This window comes from Vulpes vulpes, chromosome 12, assembly GCF_048418805.1.
Source record: "Vulpes vulpes isolate BD-2025 chromosome 12, VulVul3, whole genome shotgun sequence".
Taxonomy (NCBI): domain Eukaryota; kingdom Metazoa; phylum Chordata; class Mammalia; order Carnivora; family Canidae; genus Vulpes; species Vulpes vulpes.
The window spans coordinates 65,359,972-65,383,150 of NC_132791.1; the positions used below are offsets into that span (position 1 = coordinate 65,359,972).

The 23,179-nt window shown below is 36.5% G+C and overlaps 1 protein-coding gene across 9 annotated transcripts in view; it reads right to left on the minus strand.

Moving 5' to 3' along the window:
- DMXL1 (Dmx like 1) overlaps nucleotides 1-23,179 on the minus strand; it is a 125,310-nt gene that overhangs the window by 58,402 nt on the left and 43,729 nt on the right. For all 9 annotated transcript variants that reach the window (XM_026015413.2, XM_026015412.2, XM_026015411.2 and 6 more), the window contains 10 exons: nucleotides 20,697-20,786; nucleotides 20,514-20,616; nucleotides 11,883-12,002; nucleotides 11,391-11,612; nucleotides 7,328-9,013; nucleotides 6,187-6,294; nucleotides 3,980-4,149; nucleotides 3,339-3,436; nucleotides 2,143-2,308; nucleotides 697-958 (listed from right to left, as the gene is read on the minus strand). In XM_026015413.2, coding sequence (XP_025871198.1) covers nucleotides 697-958; nucleotides 2,143-2,308; nucleotides 3,339-3,436; nucleotides 3,980-4,149; nucleotides 6,187-6,294; nucleotides 7,328-9,013; nucleotides 11,391-11,612; nucleotides 11,883-12,002; nucleotides 20,514-20,616; nucleotides 20,697-20,786 — 3,025 coding nt within the window. The remainder of the gene's footprint in view (nucleotides 1-696; nucleotides 959-2,142; nucleotides 2,309-3,338; nucleotides 3,437-3,979; nucleotides 4,150-6,186; nucleotides 6,295-7,327; nucleotides 9,014-11,390; nucleotides 11,613-11,882; nucleotides 12,003-20,513; nucleotides 20,617-20,696; nucleotides 20,787-23,179) is intronic.

Here is a 23,179-nt window from a genome sequence, read left to right on the forward strand (position 1 = left end):
ATGACACACTTTCCAATTAAATGATGCTATGTAAAAAGCTATGAACTAAAATCTTTTCCAGTTAGTACTCCAAATGATATGGCATCTATGATACCAGCTATCAGAAACAATTCAATTGTACTATGGAAAAATATTTGAAAAGCATATATCATCATTTTTATATAATTTATAGAAAGACTTCCATTTTATACTAACCTCGAGAAATGCTTTAGCAAATGGGATTTCTAAAACAAAAAGGCAGGAGATCTCAAAAATATAAATTATAAAAAATTATCCACCACACTCATCTCATAAAAAATTGATCAAATCCTTAAATCAACTTTCTTTACACTGAATATTTTTAGTATAAAAATTACAAAACTACTTAGCCAATACACAAGCTTCCACCTAAGAAAACTACCTTTACATCATTATTTTCTCCAAAATTTAAACTCAAATGTTGATAATATTTATGTTCAATGGATTTTATAAAAACAGAAAATCCAAAGTACTTGGTTTTCAAAAGATTTTTCTGAAAAAAGGAATTCCTTCCACCTAAAAGCAAAAACAAAACACCCCACACACTTAACTCTGTGTTCCCACCTAAATCTTAAAAAGTCTTAGTCCATGTTTCCAACTTGCATCCAACAAGTGTGTTCTGTACCCAACAAATACTAATTTAATTCTTTTTTCTAACATCTTAGAAATGCAGCTTACCATCATCCTCTCTGACAGGTTGCTTTATTAATGTTTCCAGAGCACCGCTATAATCTTCCAAAATCCAATATGCCATACTCCGAAGAAAAGGATCATAATGCATATTTACATTCAGTGAATTGAGTTCACTGACAGGAGAATCAATTCCCAAAACTTTTTTACGTAAAATAGATTTATATGTTGCAGATGTATCAAATTCAGACTCATAAAGTCTTGCTATTACAAGAGCCAACTGAATGTCATTCAGTTTCTCAAGACATACCTTCAAAAAAAGAACTACTGGTCATAAATAAGCAGGAGTATCTTTCATTTTAAGATAAACTCAACTGACTACTAATTAGAATGAGTAAAAAGCACTGTTAATATCTAAGTTAATAAATAACAAAAAAACATATACTGCTTACTTTAGCAAATCTACTTGACATTTAATAACTGCAAATCTGCTTGCTAGTACTACTTACTTGCAAAAAGAATTAGTATATAACTATTAAATAATTCTCAAGAGATTCAACTCAAGTGACCCTTCCCTCCTTCCTTCCATCTTTCTTTCCTTCCTTCCTTTTCTTTCTCACTCTAGAGAGAGAGAGAGAGACAGTGGGGAGAGGGGGAGAGAAAGAGGGGAAGAAAATCCTAAGTAGGCTCCACAGCGTGGAACCCGACTCGGTTTTCCACCTTACAACATTGAGATCATGACCTAAGCTGAAATCAAGAGTGGGACACCTAACCGACCGAGCCACTCAAGCATCCTGACATTTTGTCTGTTGATCTTTCTTCTCCATCTACCTCAGCAGACTGTATGATTTCCTAATTAAAAAGCTCCTTTGATCATTTGTTCGAAACCCTGAACAAAAGGGCAATTTCAGGGGTAGGCTGTGTGGCTCAGTTACTGAAGTGTCTGCCTTCAGTTCAGCCATGATCCCAGAATCCTGGGACTGAGCTCTGCATCAGGCTCTCTGCTCGGCGAGGAGTCTGCTTCTCCTTGTCCCTCTGTCCCTCCCTCCACTCATGCTCTCTCTCTCTAAAATATAATTTTTTTAAAAGGGTAATTTGAGATACGTTATACCTTAAATGCTTTAATTTTTTTAAGGCTTACTGAAAAATAATCAGTAAAAAATATGCTAAGGTTCATCACCTTAAGAGCCAAATATAGATTCATGTAAGTTTAAACTGACAGGACAAACTTTTTTTGACCTGCTTATAAATATTCTTAAAAGTTAGATCAACTATCTCTACCAACCAATACAACATGGTTAATCTTCATTCCTTATAAATATCATTCGAGCTAAATGACAAGATTTTAAAAGTCACTGTTAAATATTGCTAAGTATTTATTTAGGCTTACATAATTTCCACTCTTCTTAAACTGAAATTAAAAAATAAAAATTTAAGCCTATAGAAAGAACTTAAAAGGATGACAATGCGTTTTTAAAAAAGTTTCATGATTACCTCAATTGCATCTCTAAGGCAACCAGCTAAAAGAAAAAATGCTGCAGAATGTTCAAATCTTTGTTTGCCTAACAAAGAAAAAGCATTCTTTAAAGCTGCTTTACGCCATCTCTCATCCTCAAAATTGTGTCCAAAAAACTGTGTCATCCTGGGGTCTTTTTGGGACCTATAAAGAAAAAAAAATGAAAAATCTGAAACAATGTTTCTACAGTCAGAACCAATTTTAACCAAAGTTAGCCATTTAAAAGTTAGGACTCAAAAGAAACACTTGCCAGTGTATAAATTACTATATAACTGTTTCTTTTCTGAGCAAAAAGAGCACAGTAAACATCTACTTGAAAAAACTTCTTTCAAACTATAAAGAAGACTGCTTTAGCAGTACTTTGAGAAATTATGCTTAAATCCATAGAAAATATATACTTTATATTAATTTATATATATAAAATACACACTTCATCATTTAAACTTCATCAATCACCCTCATCCCTGCTGCCGTCTGAGGATGTCTGGTAACTGAAACCTAAGGTAACTGAAACTGAAATCAACCTATCTTGACTCAAAAAAATCTTAAAATTTCTAGTCTCTTAGGAAACTGACCACTGACCATGATTTTCCCCCAAAGGTTGCCATACATACGGATTCTCCTAAGAAAACTGGGACTGAATGCAAAATAAATGGTAAACTATTCTTGGTGATCATGTTTATCAAGTCTTGCTGACAACTTGTGAAAGAGAGAAATTCCAAGTGACCCTAGCTCAAGAATGGGGTTAGGTCAGGGACCGCAGCAGGAGGGTACTTTGGAGGGATGACCCAGCCCAAAAACTCCTAGTAGGGGAGAGGGTGGATCCCTGTTCAAGATTCCAACAATTCATCTTCTTCCCCACCCCAGATGCAAGGTTTTGATTTAGTTCTTTGTTCTATAGAGGCATCATGGGAAGTTTCTAAAATAAACAACAACAACAACAAAAAATTCTTCTGGACTGATATACCTGAAAACCAAACTAAACTGACCTCATCAAGATTCTTTTTGCTCTGGAAAACACATGGGCTTCTTTCTCATGAACCTCTATTTTAATGCAAAAATAACTAAGAATCTACATGATCACACTTAATAAGAAAAACAAATCTTTACTTTATTTCATACACTGTCTTTTCATTTAAAGTTTTCCATTTTGAAGTGCGGTCTTTTCACCTACCTATATAATCCCCAAATCACAGCTTTCTTTCTCATTGCAAGGTAAAAAATGGCAGCATCTAAAGGATCATTCTTTCTATAAAACGCTGCTTTGGCTACCTATAATTAGAAAATAATGGTCAAAATTCCACAGAAACAATTTTTAAATGAACAAAATAATTTCTCTCACATTCAAGACTGGCACACATTATTTAACTGTTCAATATATTTAGAAAATATGTCCCCTAATGCATGGATGTATACACACACACACACACACACACATATTATACACATATACACAAATACATTTGTTTTTTATAATTTCAAAAGTAATTCTTGGGGGGCCTCCAAAGACACAGTTAAGTGGGAATATAGGACGACACTTTTCATTACAAACTCTTGAGTACTATTTTATTTTTCCAAAGATGTATATACATTATTTTGTAAAAATCAGACATATACTACTAAATACATGTATCAACTAGTAATTTAAGAATTGGAATATAAACATTAAAAACCTGTATTACTGTGGTATTTTGAAATATAATGGCTATTTAAAAGCATTTTATAGCTTCAATCTTTAAAAGAGAGAAAAACAAAAGAAAAAAACACCCAAAATATACTAGTTATTTTTTAATACCAAAATAAAACACAGCTTACCTTTTCTATGCACTTGCGTAAGGTACGAGTATTTCGGACCCACCACCCCACGCCCATGGCTCTCAGTTCAGACCAAGTGGGATCCTCTTTCTGCATGGCTGGCAACATGTTCAGCAGCTCTTCTTCTGCTACTGAGTGAAATGCCCAAGCAAAATGACTAGTAGACAGGCCTGAGGAAAAGTAAAAAATAATGTTTATAAGAAATATAAATATGTTTATATAATGATTATCAGAAATGTGTGTTCCATGTTTGCCAGAAAAATGTCTAAACTTTTTATGAGACTCACAGAGTTACAAGTAAGTAATTAAAGTTGAAGGGAATATGGGTTTTTATTTTCTTGCTTCTAACAACTTTGTCACTTTATTAGTTTCCACAAAAAGCATGTATTTTCCAGAATTAAAATATATTTTCTAAAAGATAAGAAAAAATACTATATGGCAAATGCTGTTGTGATTATTTTTGTTCTGTAGCTACTACCTACAATCTTTCCTTAGAACATAAGAAACACATAAAGTATTATTCTATGCTGAAACGATTGTTCTTCGTAGCTGATTCTCACTGTCCTTTGGCTAACATTTGTTTTTGTGGATTTAAAGAGCATCAAGCATCAAGCAGACACAGAACAGTGTGCTAAACAGAACTTAAGATGTAGCCTCTAGAATCAGAATGTATACAAGAAGTCCAGCCCCAATCCTAAGTACAAGACAGTGGACAAGTTTATTTAGTCTCTTGATTCCTCAATTTCCTCATTCATAAAACGTGAATAATCATGGCACTACCTTATTACATTGTTGTGAGGATTACAATACTATAGCTAAAGCATTTAGAATAGTATTATACCTGGCACATAATAACTATTATGTGAGATACTTTTCAAATTATTTAAACAGCAACATTTAGAGAGAACAGCAATTCTCTCAACCTACTAGCCCATACATGTGGTATTTCTTGTTGAGCTTCTATTTTGTCTCTTCACAGTATTACTTCTAGGTCAAGTACATGATTAACTATAAAATGTGGCTTTGACATATATGGACTCAAAATTTAAACCTAGTATCAAATGCCAAGGAGTCTGAAATGCCCACTACCCAAGTCTTTTGAAAGAAAGAAACCCAAAAATTATTTACTTATTTATTCATGAGAGACACACAGAGAGAGGCAGAGATACAGTCAGAGACAAAGGTAGAGGGAGAAGCAGGCTCCCTCAAGGGAGCCTGGTGCGGGACTCAATCCCAGGACTCTGGGATCACAACCTGAGCCGAAGGCAGACGTTCAACCACTGGGCCACCCAGATGCCCCGAAAGAAACAAAAATTTAAAAAAAAGGAAAACCCCTATGCAATGAATGGACTGCTATTCTAAACTATTTTTAGATTCCTATTATCTCTCAACTGAGGTCAATAATGTTTCATAAATAAACACCTTAACTTGAAATTTTAAGCTTTACTTTTCCAAAGCTAAATACAAAGTGAGGGGAAGGAGGAAGTAGAAACAGAAAGAAAGGAAAAGCGAGAGCAAGAGGCAGACATCAACGAGCAGAGGCTAACCTATGGAGTCCCCCCTAGTAACACTGTTTAAAACTACAGATCCAATAATGCTGGATCGCAGTTCTACCTCTGAACTTTCTGGGCACATAGCCAAGAAATACCATTAAACTTCAGTACAGTATTTCTGTTCCTCTGAGTCCTGACTAACTACATAAGAGTTTCTGAAAGGGTACTAAACTAGTATATGAAATACACATTAATGTTAACAGTAATTTGGGGGTAAGTGAATTTGCACTTTCGATGTTCTATACTCTGAACATAAGACAACTAAAAATTGAATATATATTATTTCTGTAATAAAAATGTTACTCAAATTTTGGTTAAACACAACTTCAATAATTGTCAAACAGGAGAACGAAAATCTAAAGAAGTTAGAGAATAAAACAGTATTTATTGGCCTTTAATGTATGATGCATTTGAAAATGTAACACAGAATATCCAACTGCCCAATATCCATTTCTTCATTAACTCTATCTACCAAAAATGTTCCAGTATTTTAAGCAAAGAAAATTAAGTAGAAATAAATAGTTTTACAAGTAAGTTAAGAAAACTTAGTCTGTGTCAAATTTGTCATCGTTATCATATCTGGGCAAAAACAAATGTCCTCAAGCCTCTCTACTTTCACTCCCATTCCCTTTAGTAGATTACTACTAAAATCACCTTGGTGGAGAAGCTGAGCTCGATAAGCTGGAAGGGAGGTTGTAAGGAAAGTATGAAGTCGAACAGCCAAAAGAAATTTTAACCCACATTCATCAAGAGTTTCTCCACCTACAAAAACCAACAACATAAAATATTTACTTATTTGTATTTGTAAGGAAATCATTTCATTAGTAAAATTCAAGTAAATGTTAATAATTCTGGCAAGTAACAAATGTCACAGCACCAACTACTGGACAAAACATTTTGAAATAGACAAAAGCTATCAGTCTAAATATTATCTAATATTTCTTTCTTCTTCATGACCATACACTACAGACAAAAGTAGTATATCTAAATATTCTGTAAAATATTAAAGAGAATTAAGTGTCTTAGGATTAGTGATATTTTTTATAACCCAACATCCTTGGATTTTATCTTACTTAAAATATGACTAAATTTTAAAATAGTTTAATCTTTGTTGTAGAGTATGTAAAATTATTTTCCATGTCGATTCAAGTCATAGCCCATCCCAGTAATCTGCTGCTAATACGGGAAAGAATAGTTGTATATTTATCTTTCAAGCATAGTTCAAGGGGTGCATCCTAATGTCCTATGCACAAAGCTGGGCATGTTAATTTCAGATCTTACTGAGATTTGATGGAAATTCTACATTCAATTTTTTTTTCACAACTCAGGAGATTAAAAAGAAAAAAATGATCTTGGGTGAGGAAAAGATCTAATATACTTATCTGTATTAGTCTAGGTAGAAGTACACATTAGTGCTAATTTTTTTTTAAAAAATCTCAATATTTAAAGAATCAAATTAATACTGACTACAACACGAAAAAAAGTAAAGCAGAATGCACCTTTTATTTTCAGGTACCTAAAGCAATTAATTAATGTTAATTTTTGCAAAAAACTCAAAAGGATTCAGTTGGATCTCTGGTAAAAATGACTGGCATAATGAATCTTTGTATACTTTCTCAAAGTACTATGATTTATGGGAAAAACAGCATATATTAAAACTACTATGAAGGTAACAATAATGATTTAAAAAACCTTCCAGGGCATAATTTTTATAAAATTACTTGATTATTTTCTGTGTAAATGAGTAAACATATGATCAATTTTTCCCCCAATCCTGTATTCTATTTAATTTTACCTTGGCTTCTGTCTCTGCTCTCCCCGATATCAGTGCTGGTAGTTGCAATTGTATCTGCTAAGGCCATCAGAGACATCTGCTCCATCCGGCTGAGTCCTGGTAAACTGGAATGAAGTAAGTGGCCAGAAAGAACCTGAGCATGCTCAGGACCAAAGTAAGTTGGACTGTACTGCGAAAGGTCAATGACCCTGGGCTTGGTATTTTCTTCATCTGTCTCTAACACATGATGATCAGTCATTAAAGTTGGGATCTGAAAAAGCTCATCGTAACTTTCTTTTGACACCTGGTTTGAATTATTTAAGGTACTCTGATTACTGGACTTCTCTAAAGATGAGCAGCAGCTATCATCATCTGCCGCAAGTAAGGCATATAAAGGAAGTGGAGGGACAGAATCTATTTCTGTGTAATCTGTATTTTCACTTTTGTTGAAAGCCTGGGGGTCTCTGGTAGTGCTTCCACTAGCACTGATAGTGAGAGACCTAAGGCGGCGCTCATGATTGGATTCAGCTTCATTCAGAGCCACAACCTCTCCAGCAATGCACTTGACAAGGTGTGACAAGATGGCTTTTGCTCTCCGAACCTTGCCAAGGTCCATGAGTTCCAAAAGCTGCAAGGGATGATACTGAGGTAAAGTTGGGGAAAGAACATGGGCTGCTTCAAAAAGACCTGAATCTTCCACATCCACAGATGGATCAAAGGCAGTTTTCTTTCCACAGATTTTCTGGGCAAGACTGGTCATAGATCGAGTCAGAGTTTTCTTTGGAGGATGTAATCCAGAACTCGATGAGTTACTCTGTTTTATTAAACTTATTATAGATGGAGTGCTCCCATTGTATGAATCTGTTATAACCGGTTCCTGCTTAGAAGATGGCTGCCACTGGGAATAGACATGCATTTCACAATCCATTCCTACCACCAGAATACCATCCCGGACCCACGATAAAGAAACAGGAAAAGGTGGAGAGCCTTCTACAGAAGAAACCAAGTCCATACTTCTTAAGAGTACAAATTTAGAAAGCGGCACAGCTTTAGTACTTTCCCAGAGAGGAAATGCTAGGCTTTCTTTACCAGCCTGTTCTTGTATTTTGCCAGCCAGGGGTCCATACATAAAAAGTTTTGATCCAATTCCTACAGTGAGGATATGAGAACCATCTTCTCTAGACATCCAATCTAAGTGAACTAAGTGCTTTGTGTTTGATGTGATACTCTCTTTACTAGATAAGTACACCTCTTGCTTATTATAAGCCACTAAATTGCTATCAATACTAATACCAGAATCTAACACTGTATTCAGTTCATCTAAATGAATTGTCTGTTCAAGGACCCAACATGAACCTCCTGTAGACTCACATTCAAAAATACTGACATGCATTAGAAAGTCCTGAGAAGACCTACTATTAGATGCAGGCTGCTTAAATGCTACTGCTAACCTATTTGTATGTGCACAGCTAACTTCTACAGGCCTACCAGGGACGGTTATACTACTATTGCTATGAAGCCCATCTTCGATAAGCAATGGCCATTCTTCCCAAATGTATTCAAGATTCATTCTTTCATTCTTTGATGTGTCAGATTCTCCATCTGTGACTCTGCATCTCCAGAATCTTACTTTATCATCCGAACATGAAGTTGCCAATAAGTAAGGAGCACTGCACACAGGATATATGGAAGAGGAACTCAGATGTCCTAAAATAAAAATAATCCATTAACAAAATGTCAAATTTGGTTAAATATTTCTGTTTTCATGTACTAAAGTCCTTGTATAAAGCACTGTTAACAACAAGAAAACCTATATTTAGTTTATGAGTCAACAAAATCAATAAAAAGCTTTTAAGGACTTCAAAAAGGCATACAAAAAGGAAAATATTATCAAAACCTAGAGCTGAAAGAGAACTATGAGGTAACTTCAATTCCTATATCTTACGGGTAAGGACCCCTGACCAAGTGTGTATAGTATCTCATGCTAAATCCAACAGGTCGAATAAGACAGAATTAGAAAACCTGAATCCTTAGGTTTGAGAACCTGGTTCTCAGGCCAGCATTCTTTTCACCTAATTCTTATGACCCAATTCTTATAAATCTTATTTTAAAGATACCAATACATTTTTAAAATGGTGTCAACAGTTATGGCTCCTTCTCTTCAGTATTTTTACCATTTTGTGAGCAGTCTGTGCTTACCTAACTTATGAAATGGATCCTCCATAATTGAAGGGTATTTGATACTACTGATGCTTAGAAGATTCTTAAGCATGACAAAATGTTTCCTGTCTTTTTTTTTTAAGATTTTATTTATTTGAGAGCATGAGCAAGAGATAGCATGAACGGGGGGAGGGGCAGAGGGAGAGGGAGAAGCAGACTCCCCACTGAGCAGGGAGTCCAATGTGTGGGCTCAATCTCAGGAACCCAGGATCATGACGTGTGCCAAAGGCAGATGTTTAACTGACTGAGCCAACCAGGTGCTCCATATTTCCTGTCCTTAATTTAATTATAAACTCTTAATTTCCTAAATCACTGGCAAGCTTTCCTTTTCTTTAAGATAGTAGTGACTATTTTAGGCTTTGCTAGCCACAGAGTCTCTACTCCAACTATTCCACGCTGCCAGTCTAGAGTAAAAGCAGGTATACACAAAAGTAAATCAATAGGTGTAGCTAGGTTTAATCAAAGGTATTTACAAAACAGGTCTCAGGCCTATAGTCTGCCAACTCCTGTCCTAAATTATTAAACTTAAAAGACTAATTATAATATAGAAGTGTTATATAGGACATTATATTTTAAAAGCATTTTGACATAATTTTAAATTTTCTAAAAAAAAACAAAACAAAAACAACAACAAAAAAAACCCTAAAGGAATATAGCAGTATTGCTGAAGGATACAAATAGTATTGTTCATTGGTATGTCTGAGCTGAACAGAGAATAGCTTACCTTCCTAAGAGATGCATTAAAAATAAGTTCTTAAGACTAGCTTTTACTGTCTGTTTTTGCCAAACAAAAGAAATTTCCTTTTCCCTAGAACTCTTCTTCTTCTGCCCAAATTACTTGGACCAAAGTTAAATAAGAGGACTGTTTCTAGAAATATTTCTCTTACATTTGCCATATTGTTTTAATTGAAGTTCAGCAGTGAAGATCATATTGTTCTGGCTAAGGGAACAGCTCTTAAAATTGTGTCAATGCAAACATTCATTTTCAAACTTTAATTTCCCTTGCATTGATGCTTCTTTTAGTAAAATATACAAAGAAGTAGAATTAAAAGTTATCAGAATACTGTTAATACCCCAACTCCTGCTGCTAATTTCACCAATTAAAAATGCATAAGAACCTGATATATCAATAAAGCCCTAAGAAGCATTCAAAGTCATAAATCCAAAAAAACAACAGAGAAGTAGAAAAGAACAAAAATACACACCATGACAATGAAAACCAAAGAACTGAATGATAAAATGACAGATTTTGTCTTGGTTTTCTTGATACCCTAGAACTGTGGTCCATAATCTATCTAATGTATAATCAGAATCATCTGGGTCCCTTGTTAAAATAGCCTTTAGGTGCACCACAGAGTTTTTAATTCAGTAAATCCAGCATGTAGCCCAAGAATTTTTACATCTAACAAGGTCCCAGATCACGCTCATGTTCCTGGTCTGGGGATCACATTTTGAGAACTGCCACCCTAGGATAAAGATGATAGGTATATACTGGGACCCACACAGTCAGAATCCTATACGGCACACAACTCTAGGCAGTCACTACTATTGTTATCAAAGATGACAAATAAGGCACAACCTTGTTATTATCTCTGCACAGGAAACTCTGGGTTTTTCTTCATAATGACACCACGAAAATTTGTTTGGGAAATCAATATTTAAGACTACAAATGGCTGACAAATGCAGAATAATCTGAAAACATATTGAGAATTTATTTAAGTTTTAAATTCAGGGTAAAGATAGTATTTCCAATTCTGCTTCCACATGATTTACAAACAGGTAGTTGTGCCCCTTTTTATATACCTTACTAAATATTCATGGATAACCAAGTTTGATTAGTCTTTTTTCACAAACTATACAAACCTGCTGATGGCTTAACACTTATTATTTCAACTCCTTCTGGCAAATTCAACACTTGGCTATAAACCATTTCTGAAGACAGAGTCAACTTGCTGGTACTCTGGAGATTTGCTCTGCAAGCCTGATACTTCTGTGAAAAAGGAGATACGATCTTCTCTGGAGAAGAAGAATAATGTTCTTCTGGCTGCCAAACTGCTTCAGATATTTTTGTATCTACTTTTTCATCTATAAAACACATAAGAACCATAAACCGAGGAGGGGAACCTGTAAATCTTAAAATTGCTACATTTTATAATCCCAAAGCCTTATAAAAATAAAAAATAAAACAACATATTAATAGAATTCTTTATGGCCAGAATATCAGAGAATCTGATTAACTGAATAAAATACAATTATTTTCACTCAAAAGGTTTAAAAACATGCACTGCTCTAACCACATATAATTTGTTAATTTAAGTCTACTTAAAGTTCAAAAGATTAAAAAAAAAGACTTACCCAGTGAGACAGGAGTGGACTTTAAATGTAAATTCCACATGTGTAACAATGAACGGTTGTCTTGGGTGCCCTCAATTACAATTAGGTAGAATTTCTCAGAAAACCCATTAGGTAAGCTGCCTGTTGGTATTAATATTTTTCACTATTAACATGGATAAGTGAGACAACTTATTAAATATGCCAAGTTAAAATAAATGAATTTAAGAAAAATTAAAAACTCTTACCTAAAGTCTGAATGCAATCAATTTTTTACATTAATTTGTATCAAATTAAAATTTTAATAATTACATGTATGCTACACTTTTCATTTCTGAATTGACATGCTTAAAAAATTCACACATTACAGTAATCACTATCACCTTATTCACATAGGTTCGACCATAATAAGGCAATTTCTGAACAGGTGTAACTATGTGACAGATACTTTAAATCAACATATCATAATTAAAACTGTATTGCCGGGGAACCCTGGATGGCTCAGTGATTTAGTGCCTACCTTCAGCCCAGGGCATGATCCTGGAGGCCGGAGATCGAGTCCCACATCGGGCTCCCTACATTGAGCCTGCTTCTCTCTCTGCCTATGTCTCTTTCTCTCTCTCTGTGTCTCTCATGAATAAATAAAATATTTTAAAAATAAAAAAAATAAAACTGTATTGCCAAACATATTTCAAGGTAAATAACTTTCACAATGGAATGACTTATTAATGAAGTTTATTTTTTTAATATTTTTTAAAAATTTTTTTTATTTATTTATGATAGTCACAGAGAGAGAGAGAGAGGCAGAGACACAGGCAGAGGAAGAAGCAAGCTCCATGCACCGGGAGCCTGACGTGGGATTCGATCCCCGGTCTCCAGGATCGCGTCCTGGGGCAAAGGCAGGCGCCAAACCGCTGCACCACCCAGGGATCCCCCATTAATGAAGTTTATTAAGATTCAAAATAAAAGTATTCCTCATTCACATTATTTGAGAAAAATTTTCTCAGTCAAACTGCATGATTTAAGCAGCACACAAGCTGCTCAAACTAAAAAGCAACAATATCGGGGCAAGATGGCAGAAGAGTAGGGTCCCCAAATCACCTGTCCCCACCAAATTACCTAGATAACCTTCAAATCATCCTGAAAATCTACGAATTCCACCTGAGATTTAAAGAGAGAGCAGCTGGAATGCTACAGTGAGAAAACGTCGCGCTTCTATCAAGGTGGGGGGGGGGGGAATAAAGAAATAAAAGGCATCCAAGGGGGAGGGGCCCCGCGAGGAGCCCGGCTAAGGCCGCGGCAAGTGCCCCCAGGACAGGAGAGCCCCGTCCCGGAGAAGCAGGAGCTTCACCAATCTTCCCGGGCGGAAAGGCCTCCCAGGGAGTTGGAGCAGGACCCCAGGAGGGCAGGGATGCCCTCAGGCTCCCTGGGACAGTAAGAGACACCTGCGCCCCCGGGAGAGTGCGCCGAGCTCCCTAAGGGCTGCAGCGCTCACACGGCTAGACCAGGGAGCTCAGAAGGGGCTCGGACGGCAGCTCTGCGCGGAGGGGGCTGCGCAGCCGGGAGCAGCTCAGAGGGGCTCCAGTGGCGGGATCCGCCGAAGGGGCTACGCCGCCACCGGAACTCGAATCCAACAGCGCAGGACTAGGAGCACTGGGCCCCGGGACACAGCCCAGGATCCGGCCTTCCCCCGGGACAGGCAGAGGCCGGGAGGGCCCAGGACAGCAAGGACGCTCCTGCCCCGAGCTGAACAGATCAGCGGCCCCGCCCCGGAGCCTCCAGGCCCTGCAGAGGGAGAGCTCTGGAGCTACTGCGTGAGCTGAATCCTGGGCTTCAGAGTTGGCCCCGCCACTGAGGTTGTTCCTCCTGGGGCCTCACGGGGTAAACAACCCCCACTGAGCCCTGCACAAGGCTGGGGGGAGAGCAGCTCCCCCAAGTGCTAACACCTGAAATCACAACAGGCCCCTCCCCTAGAAGACCAGCTAGACTGACAAGTTCCAGAGGAAGTCAAGGGACTTATACAGAATCAGAAGATACTCCCCCGTGGTTTTTTGTTTTTTGCTTTTGATTTGTTTGCTTCCCCCACCCCTTTTTTTTCCTTTCTTTCTTTTTCTTTCTCTCTTTTTTTTTTCTCCCTTTTTTCTTTTTCTCTTTTCCTTCTTTCTCTCCTATCTTTTTCTACTTTGCCCAATACAACTTGTTTTGGGCCACCCTGCACTGAGCAAAATGACTAGAAGGAAAACCTCACCTCAAAAGAAAGAATAAGAAACAGTCCTCTCTCCCACAGAGTGACAAAATCTGGATTACAATTCAATGTCAGAAAGCCAATTCAGAAGCACTATTATACAGCTACTGGTGGCTCTAGAAAAAAAGCATAAAGGACTCAAGAGACTTCATGACTGCAGAATTTAGATCCAATCAGGCAGAAATTAAAAATCAATTGAACGAGATGTAATCCAAACTAGAAGTCCTAACGACCAGGGTTAACGAGGTGGAAAAATGAGTGAGTGACATAGAAGACAAGTTGATGGCAAAGAGGGAAACTGAGGAAAAAAAGAGACAATTAAAAGACCATGAAGATAGATTAAGGAAATAAACGACAGCCTGAGGAAGAAAAACCTATGTTTAATTTGGGTTCCCAAGGGCTCCAAAAGGGCCAGAGGGCCAGAATATGTATTTGAACAAATCCTAGCTGAAAACTTTCCTAATCTGGGAAGGGAAACAGGCATTCAGATCCAGGAAACAGAGAGATCCCCCCCTAAAATCAATAAAAACCATTCAACACCTGGACATTTAAGTGAAGCTTGCAAATTCCAAAGATAAAGAGAAGATCCTTAAAGCAGCAAGAGACAAGAAATCCCTGACTTTTATGGGGAGGAGTATTAGGGTAACAGCAGACCTCTCCACAGAGACCTGGCAGGCCAGAAAGGGCTGGCAGGATATATTCAGGGTCCTAAATGAGAAGAACATGCAACCAAGAATACTTTATCCAGCAAGGCTCTCATTCAAAATGGAAGGAGAGATAAAGAGCTTCCAAGACAGGCAGGAACTGAAAGAATATGTGACCTCCAAACCAGCTCTGCAAGAAATTTTAAAGGGGACTCTTAAAATTCCCCTTTAAGAAGTAGTTCAGTGGAACAATCCACAAAAACAAGGACTGAATAGATGACACTAAACTCATTATCTTTCAATAGTAACTCTGAACGTGAATGGGCTTAATGACCCCAGCAAAAGGTGCAGGGTTTCAGACTGGATAAAAAAGCAGGACCCATCTATTTGCTGTCTACAAGAGACTCATTTTAGACAGAAGGACACCTACAGCCTGAAAATAAAAGGCTGGAGAACCATTTACCATTCAAATGGTCCTCAAAAGAAAGCAGGGGTAGCCATCCTCATATCAGATAAACTAAAATTTACCCCGAAGACTGTAGTGAGAGATGAAGAGGGACACTATATCATACTTAAAGGATCTATCCAACAAGAGGACTTAACAATCCTCAGTATATATGCCCCCAATGTGGGAGCTGCCAAATATTTAAATCAATTAATAACCAAAGTGAAGAAATACTTAGATAATAATATACGTATACTTGGTGACTTCAATCTAGCTCTTTCTATACTCAATAGGTCTTCTAAGCACAACATCTCCAAAGAAACGAGAGCTTTAAATGATACACTGGACCAGATGGATTTCACAGATATCTACAGAACTTTACATCCAAACTCAACTGAATACACATTCTTCTCAAGTGCACATGGAACTTTCTCCAGAATAGACCACATACTGGGTCACAAATCGGGTCTGAACCGATACCAAAAGATTGGGATCGTCCCCTGCATATTCTCAGACCATAATGCCTTGAAATTAGAACTAAATCACAACAAGAAGTTTGGAAGGACCTCAAACACGTGGAGGTTAAGGACCATCCTGCTAAAAGATGAAAGGGTCAACCAGGAAATTAAGGAAGAATTAAAAAGATTCATGGAAACTAATGAGAATGAAGATACAACCGTTCAAAATCTTTGGGATGCAGCAAAAGCAGTGCTGAGGGGAAATACATTGCAATAAGAGCATCGATTCAAAAACTGGAAAGAACTCAAATACAAAAGCTAACCTTACACATAAAGGAGCTAGAGAAAAAACAGCAAATAGATCCTACACCCAGAAGAAGAAGAGAGTTAATAAAGATTCAAGCAGAACTCAATGTAATAGAGACCAGAAGAACTGTGGAACATATCAACAAAACCAGGAGTTGGTTCTTTGAAAGAATTAATAAGATAGATAAACCATTAGCCAGCCTTATTAAAAAGAAGAGAGAGAAGACTCAAATTAATAAAATCATGAATGAGAAAGGAGAGATCACTACCAACACCAAGGAAATATAAACGATTTTAAAAACATATTATGAACAGCTATACGCCAATAAATTAGGCAATCTAGAAGAAATGGACACATTCCTGGAAAGCCACAAACTACCAAAACTGGAACAGGAAGAAACAGAAAACCTGAACAGGCCAATAACCAGGGAGGAAATTGAAGCAGTCATCAAAAACCTCCCAAGACACAAGAGTCCAGGGCCAGATGGCTTCCCAGGGGAATTCTATCAAACGTTTAAAGAAGAAATCATACCTATTCTACTAAAGCTGTTTGGAAAGATAGAAAGAGATGGAGAACTTCCAAATTCGTTGTATGAGGCCAGCATCACCTTAATTCCAAAACCAAAGACCCCACCAAAAAGGAGAATTATAGACCAATATCCCTGATGAACATGGATGCAAAAATTCTCAACAAGATACTAGCCAATAGAATCCAACAACACATTAAGAAAATTATTCACCATGACCAACTAGGATTTATCCCCGGGACACAAGGCTGGTTCAACACTCGTAAAACCATCAGTGTGATTCATCATATCAGCAAGAGAAAAACCAAGAACCATATAATCCTCTCATTAGATGCAGAGAAAGCATTTGACAAATACAGCATCCATTCCTGATCAAAACTCTTAAGAGTGTAGGGATAGAGGGAACATTCCTCAACATCTTAAAAGCCATCAACAAAAAGCCCACAGCAAATATCATTCTCAATGGGGAAGCACTGGGCGCTTTTCCCCTAAGATCAGGAACAGGACAGGGATGTCCACTCTCACCACTGCTATTCAACATAGTACTGGAAGTCCTAGCCTCAGCAATCAGACAACAAAAAGGAAAAAAAGGCATTCAATCTGGCAAAGAAGTCAAACTCTCCCTCTTCACCAATGACATGATACTCTACATAGAAAACCCAAAAGCCTCCACCCCAAGATTGCTACAACTCATACAGCAATTTGGTAGTGTGGCAGGATACAAAATCAATGCCCAGAAATCAGTGGCATTTCTATACACCAACAATGAGACTGAAGAAAGAGAAATTAAGGAGTCAATCCCATTTACAATTGCACCCAAAAGCATAAGATACCTAGGAATAAACCTAACCAAAGAGGTAAAGGATCTATACCCTAAAAACTATAGAACACTTCTGAAAGAAATTGAGGAAGATGCAATGAGATGGAAAAATATTCCATGCTCATGGATTGGCAGAATTAATATTGTGAAAATGTCAATGTTACCCAGGGCAATTTACACGTTTAATGCAATCCCTATCAAAATACCATGGACTTTCTTCAGAGAGTTAGAACAAATTATTTTAAGATTTGTGTGGAATCAGCAAAAACCCCAAATAGCCAGGGGAATTTTAAAAAAGAAAACCATATCTGGGGGCATCACAATGCCAGACTTCAGGTAGTACTACAAAGCTGTGGTCATCAAGACAGTGTGGTACTGGCACAAAAACACACACATAGATCAATGGAACAGAATAGAGAACCCAGAAGTGGACCCTGAAATGTATGGTTAACTAATATTCGATAAAGGAGGAAAGACTATCCATTGGAAGAAAGACAGTCTCTTCAATAAATGGTGCTGGGAAAATTGGACATCCACATGCAGAAGAATGAAACTGGACCACTCTCTTTCACCATACACAAAGATGAACTCAAAATGGATGAGAGATCTAAATGTGAGACAAGATTCCATCAAAATCCTGGAGGAGAACACAGGCAACTCAGCCACAGTAACTTCTTGCAAGATACATCCACAAAGGCAAAAGAAACAAAAGCAAAAATGAACTATTGGGACTTCATCAAGATAAGAAGCTTTTGCACAGCAAAGGATACAGTCAACAAAACTAAAAGACAACCTACAGAATGGGAGAAGATATTTGCAAATGATGTATCAGATAAAGGGCTAGCTTCCAAGATCTATAAAGAACTTATTAAACTCAACACCAAAGACACAAATAATCCAATCATGAAATGGGCAAAAGACATGAACAGAAATCTCACAGAGGAAGACATACACATGGTCAACCCGCACATGAGAAAATGCTCTGCATCACTTGCCATCAGGGAAATACAAATCAAAACCACAATGAGATACCACCTCACACCAGTGAGAATGGGGAAAATTAACAAGGCAGGAAACCACAAATGTTGGAGAGGATGCAGAGAAAAGGGAACCCTCTTACACTGTTGGTGGGAATGGGAACTGGTGCAGCCACTCTGGAAAACTGTGTGGAGGTTCCTCAAACAGTTAAAAACAGACCTGCCCTATGACCCAGCAATTGCACTGTTGGGGATTTACCCCAAAGATACAGATACAATGAAACGCCGGGACACCTGCACCCCAATGTTTATAGCAGCAATGGCCACAATAGCCAAACTGTGGAAGGAGCCTCGGTGTCCATCGAAAGATGAATGGATAAAGAAGATGTGGTTTATGTATACAATGGAATATTACTCAGCCATTAAAAAGGACAAATACCCACCATTTGCTTCAACGTGGATGAAACTGGAGGGTACTATGCTGAGTGAAATGAGTCAATCGGAGAAGGACAAACATTATATGTTCTCATTCATTTGGGGAATATAAATAATAGTGAAAGGGAATATAAGGGAAGGGAGAAGAAATGTCTGGGAAATATCAGAAAGGGAGACAGAACATAAAGACTCCTGACTCTGGGAAACGAACTAGGAGTGGTGGAAGGGGAGGAGGGCGGGGGGTGGGGGTGAATGGGTGACAGGCACTGAGGGGGCACTTGACGGGATGAGCACTGGGTGTTATTCTGTATGTTGGTAAACTGGAACACCAATAAAAAATAAATTTATTAAAAATAAATAAATAAAAATAAACTAAAAAGCTACATCTAAATATAAATTAAAAAAATAAAATAAATTATATAAAATATAAAATCAGTGACTCACTATTAGCTGAAAAAAGTGAACTTGGTTTAATGACTGACTTTAATCCAAGTTCTCTTAACTATGTACAAAATTATGTAAAGAAAAATTATAAAAACTATAGAAATCATAGGACATACAAAATCAGAAAAATAACCCCAAACATCTAAAGTCATACTGTGTTAAGATACTAAATGAAAAGGTGACTTTGGTAATATGTTCTGGGTGAGTTAAGCATTTAAGTTACAAGAGTTAAGAGGAAGGAGAGGATAAGGGATTATGACTGAAGAAAAAAGATCAGAGAGCAACCCATTTCTAATAATTTTACTAACAAGAATGTAATAATGAAGGTAGCTGAAAAATGGTTCTTCTCTTCTTGACATTAGAACAAAGTAAGATGAACACATTATACTTTGGGTGTTTTCTGGAAAACTGATAATGAAGATAATAGTTTTTCAGTAAAACTCAGTAAGAATTCCCAGAATATTATTAAAACCAGGAAAAAAATTTAGTTTTAAAGAGAAAAAAATAAGTTAAAAATTGAATCCTAGAAAAGATAATCCTAGAATAGATTTAAGATCACAAAATTCAACTTGAAGCATAAAAGAGTAGTTTCTTTAAGAAAAAAACTTAGAGATTTGAATTGTTAAAAATATTAATGTTCTTAATATTTATTTTTTAAAGATTTTATTTATTTATTCATGAGAGACACACACACACAGAGAAAGAGAGAGAGAGAGAGAGGCAGAGAGAGAAGCGGCCTCCTCGCAGGGAGGCACATACTGTATATTTCATTTATAAGGAAAGTCATTTTTCTTTTTTTCTCACCAGGAAAGTGATTGCTAAGTTTGGTTTGGCTCTGTAGTTGAAACTGATGACCAAGAGATTTTGATCTTCATTTTGTTCTGTTTTCCTCTATGCAAAATAACAATTAATTTTAAGTGGAGGAGTTTAATATAATTTTTAAAAATGTTTATGAAAGTATTAATTGAAACACCTTGTCTTTAAATTTTAACTTGAAGTTTTAAAAGCTACTGTTTTAAAAGTGTAGATTTCTAAAGGTTCAGGTGTCCCCATATTATCCTAATTTTTAGGGTAGGATCCTATCCATACAAAGAGTACTCATACATTAATAATAAAAAACATCTCTTATTATGCTTTTTAAAAGACATAACTGAAAAACCCCTTTAATTTTTTCATGTTTATTTCCTGGTTTAAGAATAAAAAACTACTGATCTTTATATAAATAACATCACAAACCTACATAGAAAAATTTCAAGTTCACATATGATGATATGAAACATTATATTAACTTATCTTTATTAACTGTTTAACATACTCTACATATTTCTCATTACATAAATAAACTATTTTTTACCTGCATCAGATAATATTCTGTCTTTTCCCAGACTTTTCTTCTCAAGGTTATTCAAAATGAAATCTTCTTGAAAAACATGAAGCAGCTGGGTTTTTCTGCCTTGCTGAATGTAAATAAACACCGACATAAGTTGATTTATATATTATTTACCTAATGCTGAGTGGCCAGAAAAATAATACTTACAAGTTTGGTAATGGGATCTAATGCAATAATACATCCAGGCCTGGCTGTTGACTGTTGACTTACGATGTTAAACACTTCACCAACATATTTCTGTTTTTTTAAAAAAAAATGGACATCTCCTTTATTAAACAGTTAAATTAAAAAATAATAAATATGAAAATTCAGGCATAGTAGATAAATAATAAATAAGTTCAAGTGGGGCTAAATAAGATGACAAGTCTCTTTCGTTATAAACGTTCTAGGACTTTACCTTACTATTCATGATGTAGGAATGAATAAGAGTTATGGCTCAGTCAATGTAAACAGCAAAAGCAATGAGTGGTGATTAGAGAGAAGAATATTTTACATCTTTAAATGTGAAAGACTGACTTCAATGTCACAGAAATGTTGTAAGAATTAATGCTTTTTAGGCATTAATGTTGAAGTGAGAAAGATGGAGGTAAAGAAACAAGTTGATATTTACATAAATTTACATTTATGTATGCTGATTTCTCAAGCTACTTAATAACCTGACTGCTCTAGTCAAGGTCACATTGTTAAATTCGATCTTCATCACACTTAATCTATGAGCAGCATTTGATTCTACTTATCACTCCCTTCTTCTTGAAATAACTGTCCTCACTTGGATTCCACTATATACCACATTCACCCCACTTTTAGCAATGGGATGCCCAAATGTTCAATCCTACCACTTCTACTTTCTTTCCTTCAGTGATCTCATCCAGCTCCATACCTTTAAATTCATATTGACAGCTACTTATTTTATATCCTCAGATCAGACCCTCTCTCTAGACTATGAGCATAAAGATGAGCATATTAGGTCTGTTGGGTGTTAAACAGTCATCTCAAAATTAACATGTTCAACACCAGGCTCTCAAATCCTCCTGCCCTTAAAAATCAGCCTCTTAGGCTTTCTTCCTAACTCAACTCAAGGTCATTCTCTTCCTCTTTGTGCTCACACACAAACAGGACATCATCCTCTTTTTCTCATACAAGCCCAACATCCAGTCCAATCCTGCCTGTTCCATGTTTGTACCACATCCAGATTTGACCAATTCTTCTCATCTTTATCACTACCACTTGCTACCGCTACCGTTCTACATCCCTTTGAGACTCTCCTGGACTACTGTAAAGATTCTTGCATTAGCCTCTATAATGCCACTTCTGCTTCCCATGTCTAATCTATCGAGCAGTCAGATCCTTTCAAAACCTAAGTGAGATCATATCAATCTGTCCTTGTCTCCTACAGTTTCTATGTTATTCACAGTAAAAGCCAAAGTTACCACAATGGCCCAGAATGGCTTGTAAGATCTGGCCAGGCTAATTTTCTAACCTTATCCCTGACTACATTCCACCTCACTTACTCTGTTCCAGCCACAACGTCCTCCTTGCTGCTCCTTTACAAACCAACATGCCCTGACCTCAGGATTTGTGCAATGGCTGTTTCTCTTCATAAAATACTCTTCCTTTAAATATCCATATAGCTAGCTCCTTCATGTCCTTCAGTTCCTTACTCAAATGGTACCCTTTCTATGAGGCTTTTTCTGACCAGCACCTTACTTGGCAGTCCCTTCTGCAACAAGGTTTCTTTTGATAGTATTTATTAATATATTTTTACCTTTTTTTCTATACCCCTTCACTAGAATGTAATCTTAGATTTTTGTCTGTACTCTTCACATCTAAATTCCCAGCACTTAAATAATATCTGAAAAATAGAAGGCCCTCAATAAATATACATATTTCTACTATAACACTGTTATATATGTTTTGAAAAACGTTGCATTCTGAAAAACCACACATTAAAAATAACTTAGGGAAAAGACAGGATCGAAGCAGACCACTGACACCTATGCAGTTGTACAGCCAGAGCATTAACAAAAACATTAACCAGTAGCTGAGGAGATGGCCTGAATCCCCTAAACAAGAAGCTTAGTATGGCTGAAGGTTACCTTAGAGGATATTTAAAAATACCAAACTAAGAGTGGAAATACTGGCCTACTGGAGGTGCCAAGACAATACAGATGGTGGGTGGTTATTAGCTGTGCAAAGGAAGAAGTGCCATTTGTCATAAGACAAAGTCTTTGCAATGGTGTTAGGATTCCTGACTGTACTGCAACCAAGCTGAGAGCTTTTTTCTTTTTTGGTTAAGATTAAAATTGTACTGTTACTTCAGCTCCCACTGCCTTAAAAAAAAAAATGCAGATTAACCAACATAAATTCCACATTTACACTGCCAGTGGTCTTCATTTATCTCTGAGCAAAGAAGCATTAGAGAAACACATATTGTATGACACTAGACTCTATTTTTGGAATGAATGAAAGAAATGGTTTCTTTTTAAAGAAGCTCAGAATCACTGTAATGGTACATTGCAAATGTGAAAAAAAAATAACTAGAAAATATACATCTATTTATTATAAATTATATGCCACAATTCTAGAACATGCCCAAAAAAGTATAAATTAAGTATCTAAAAACATGATGC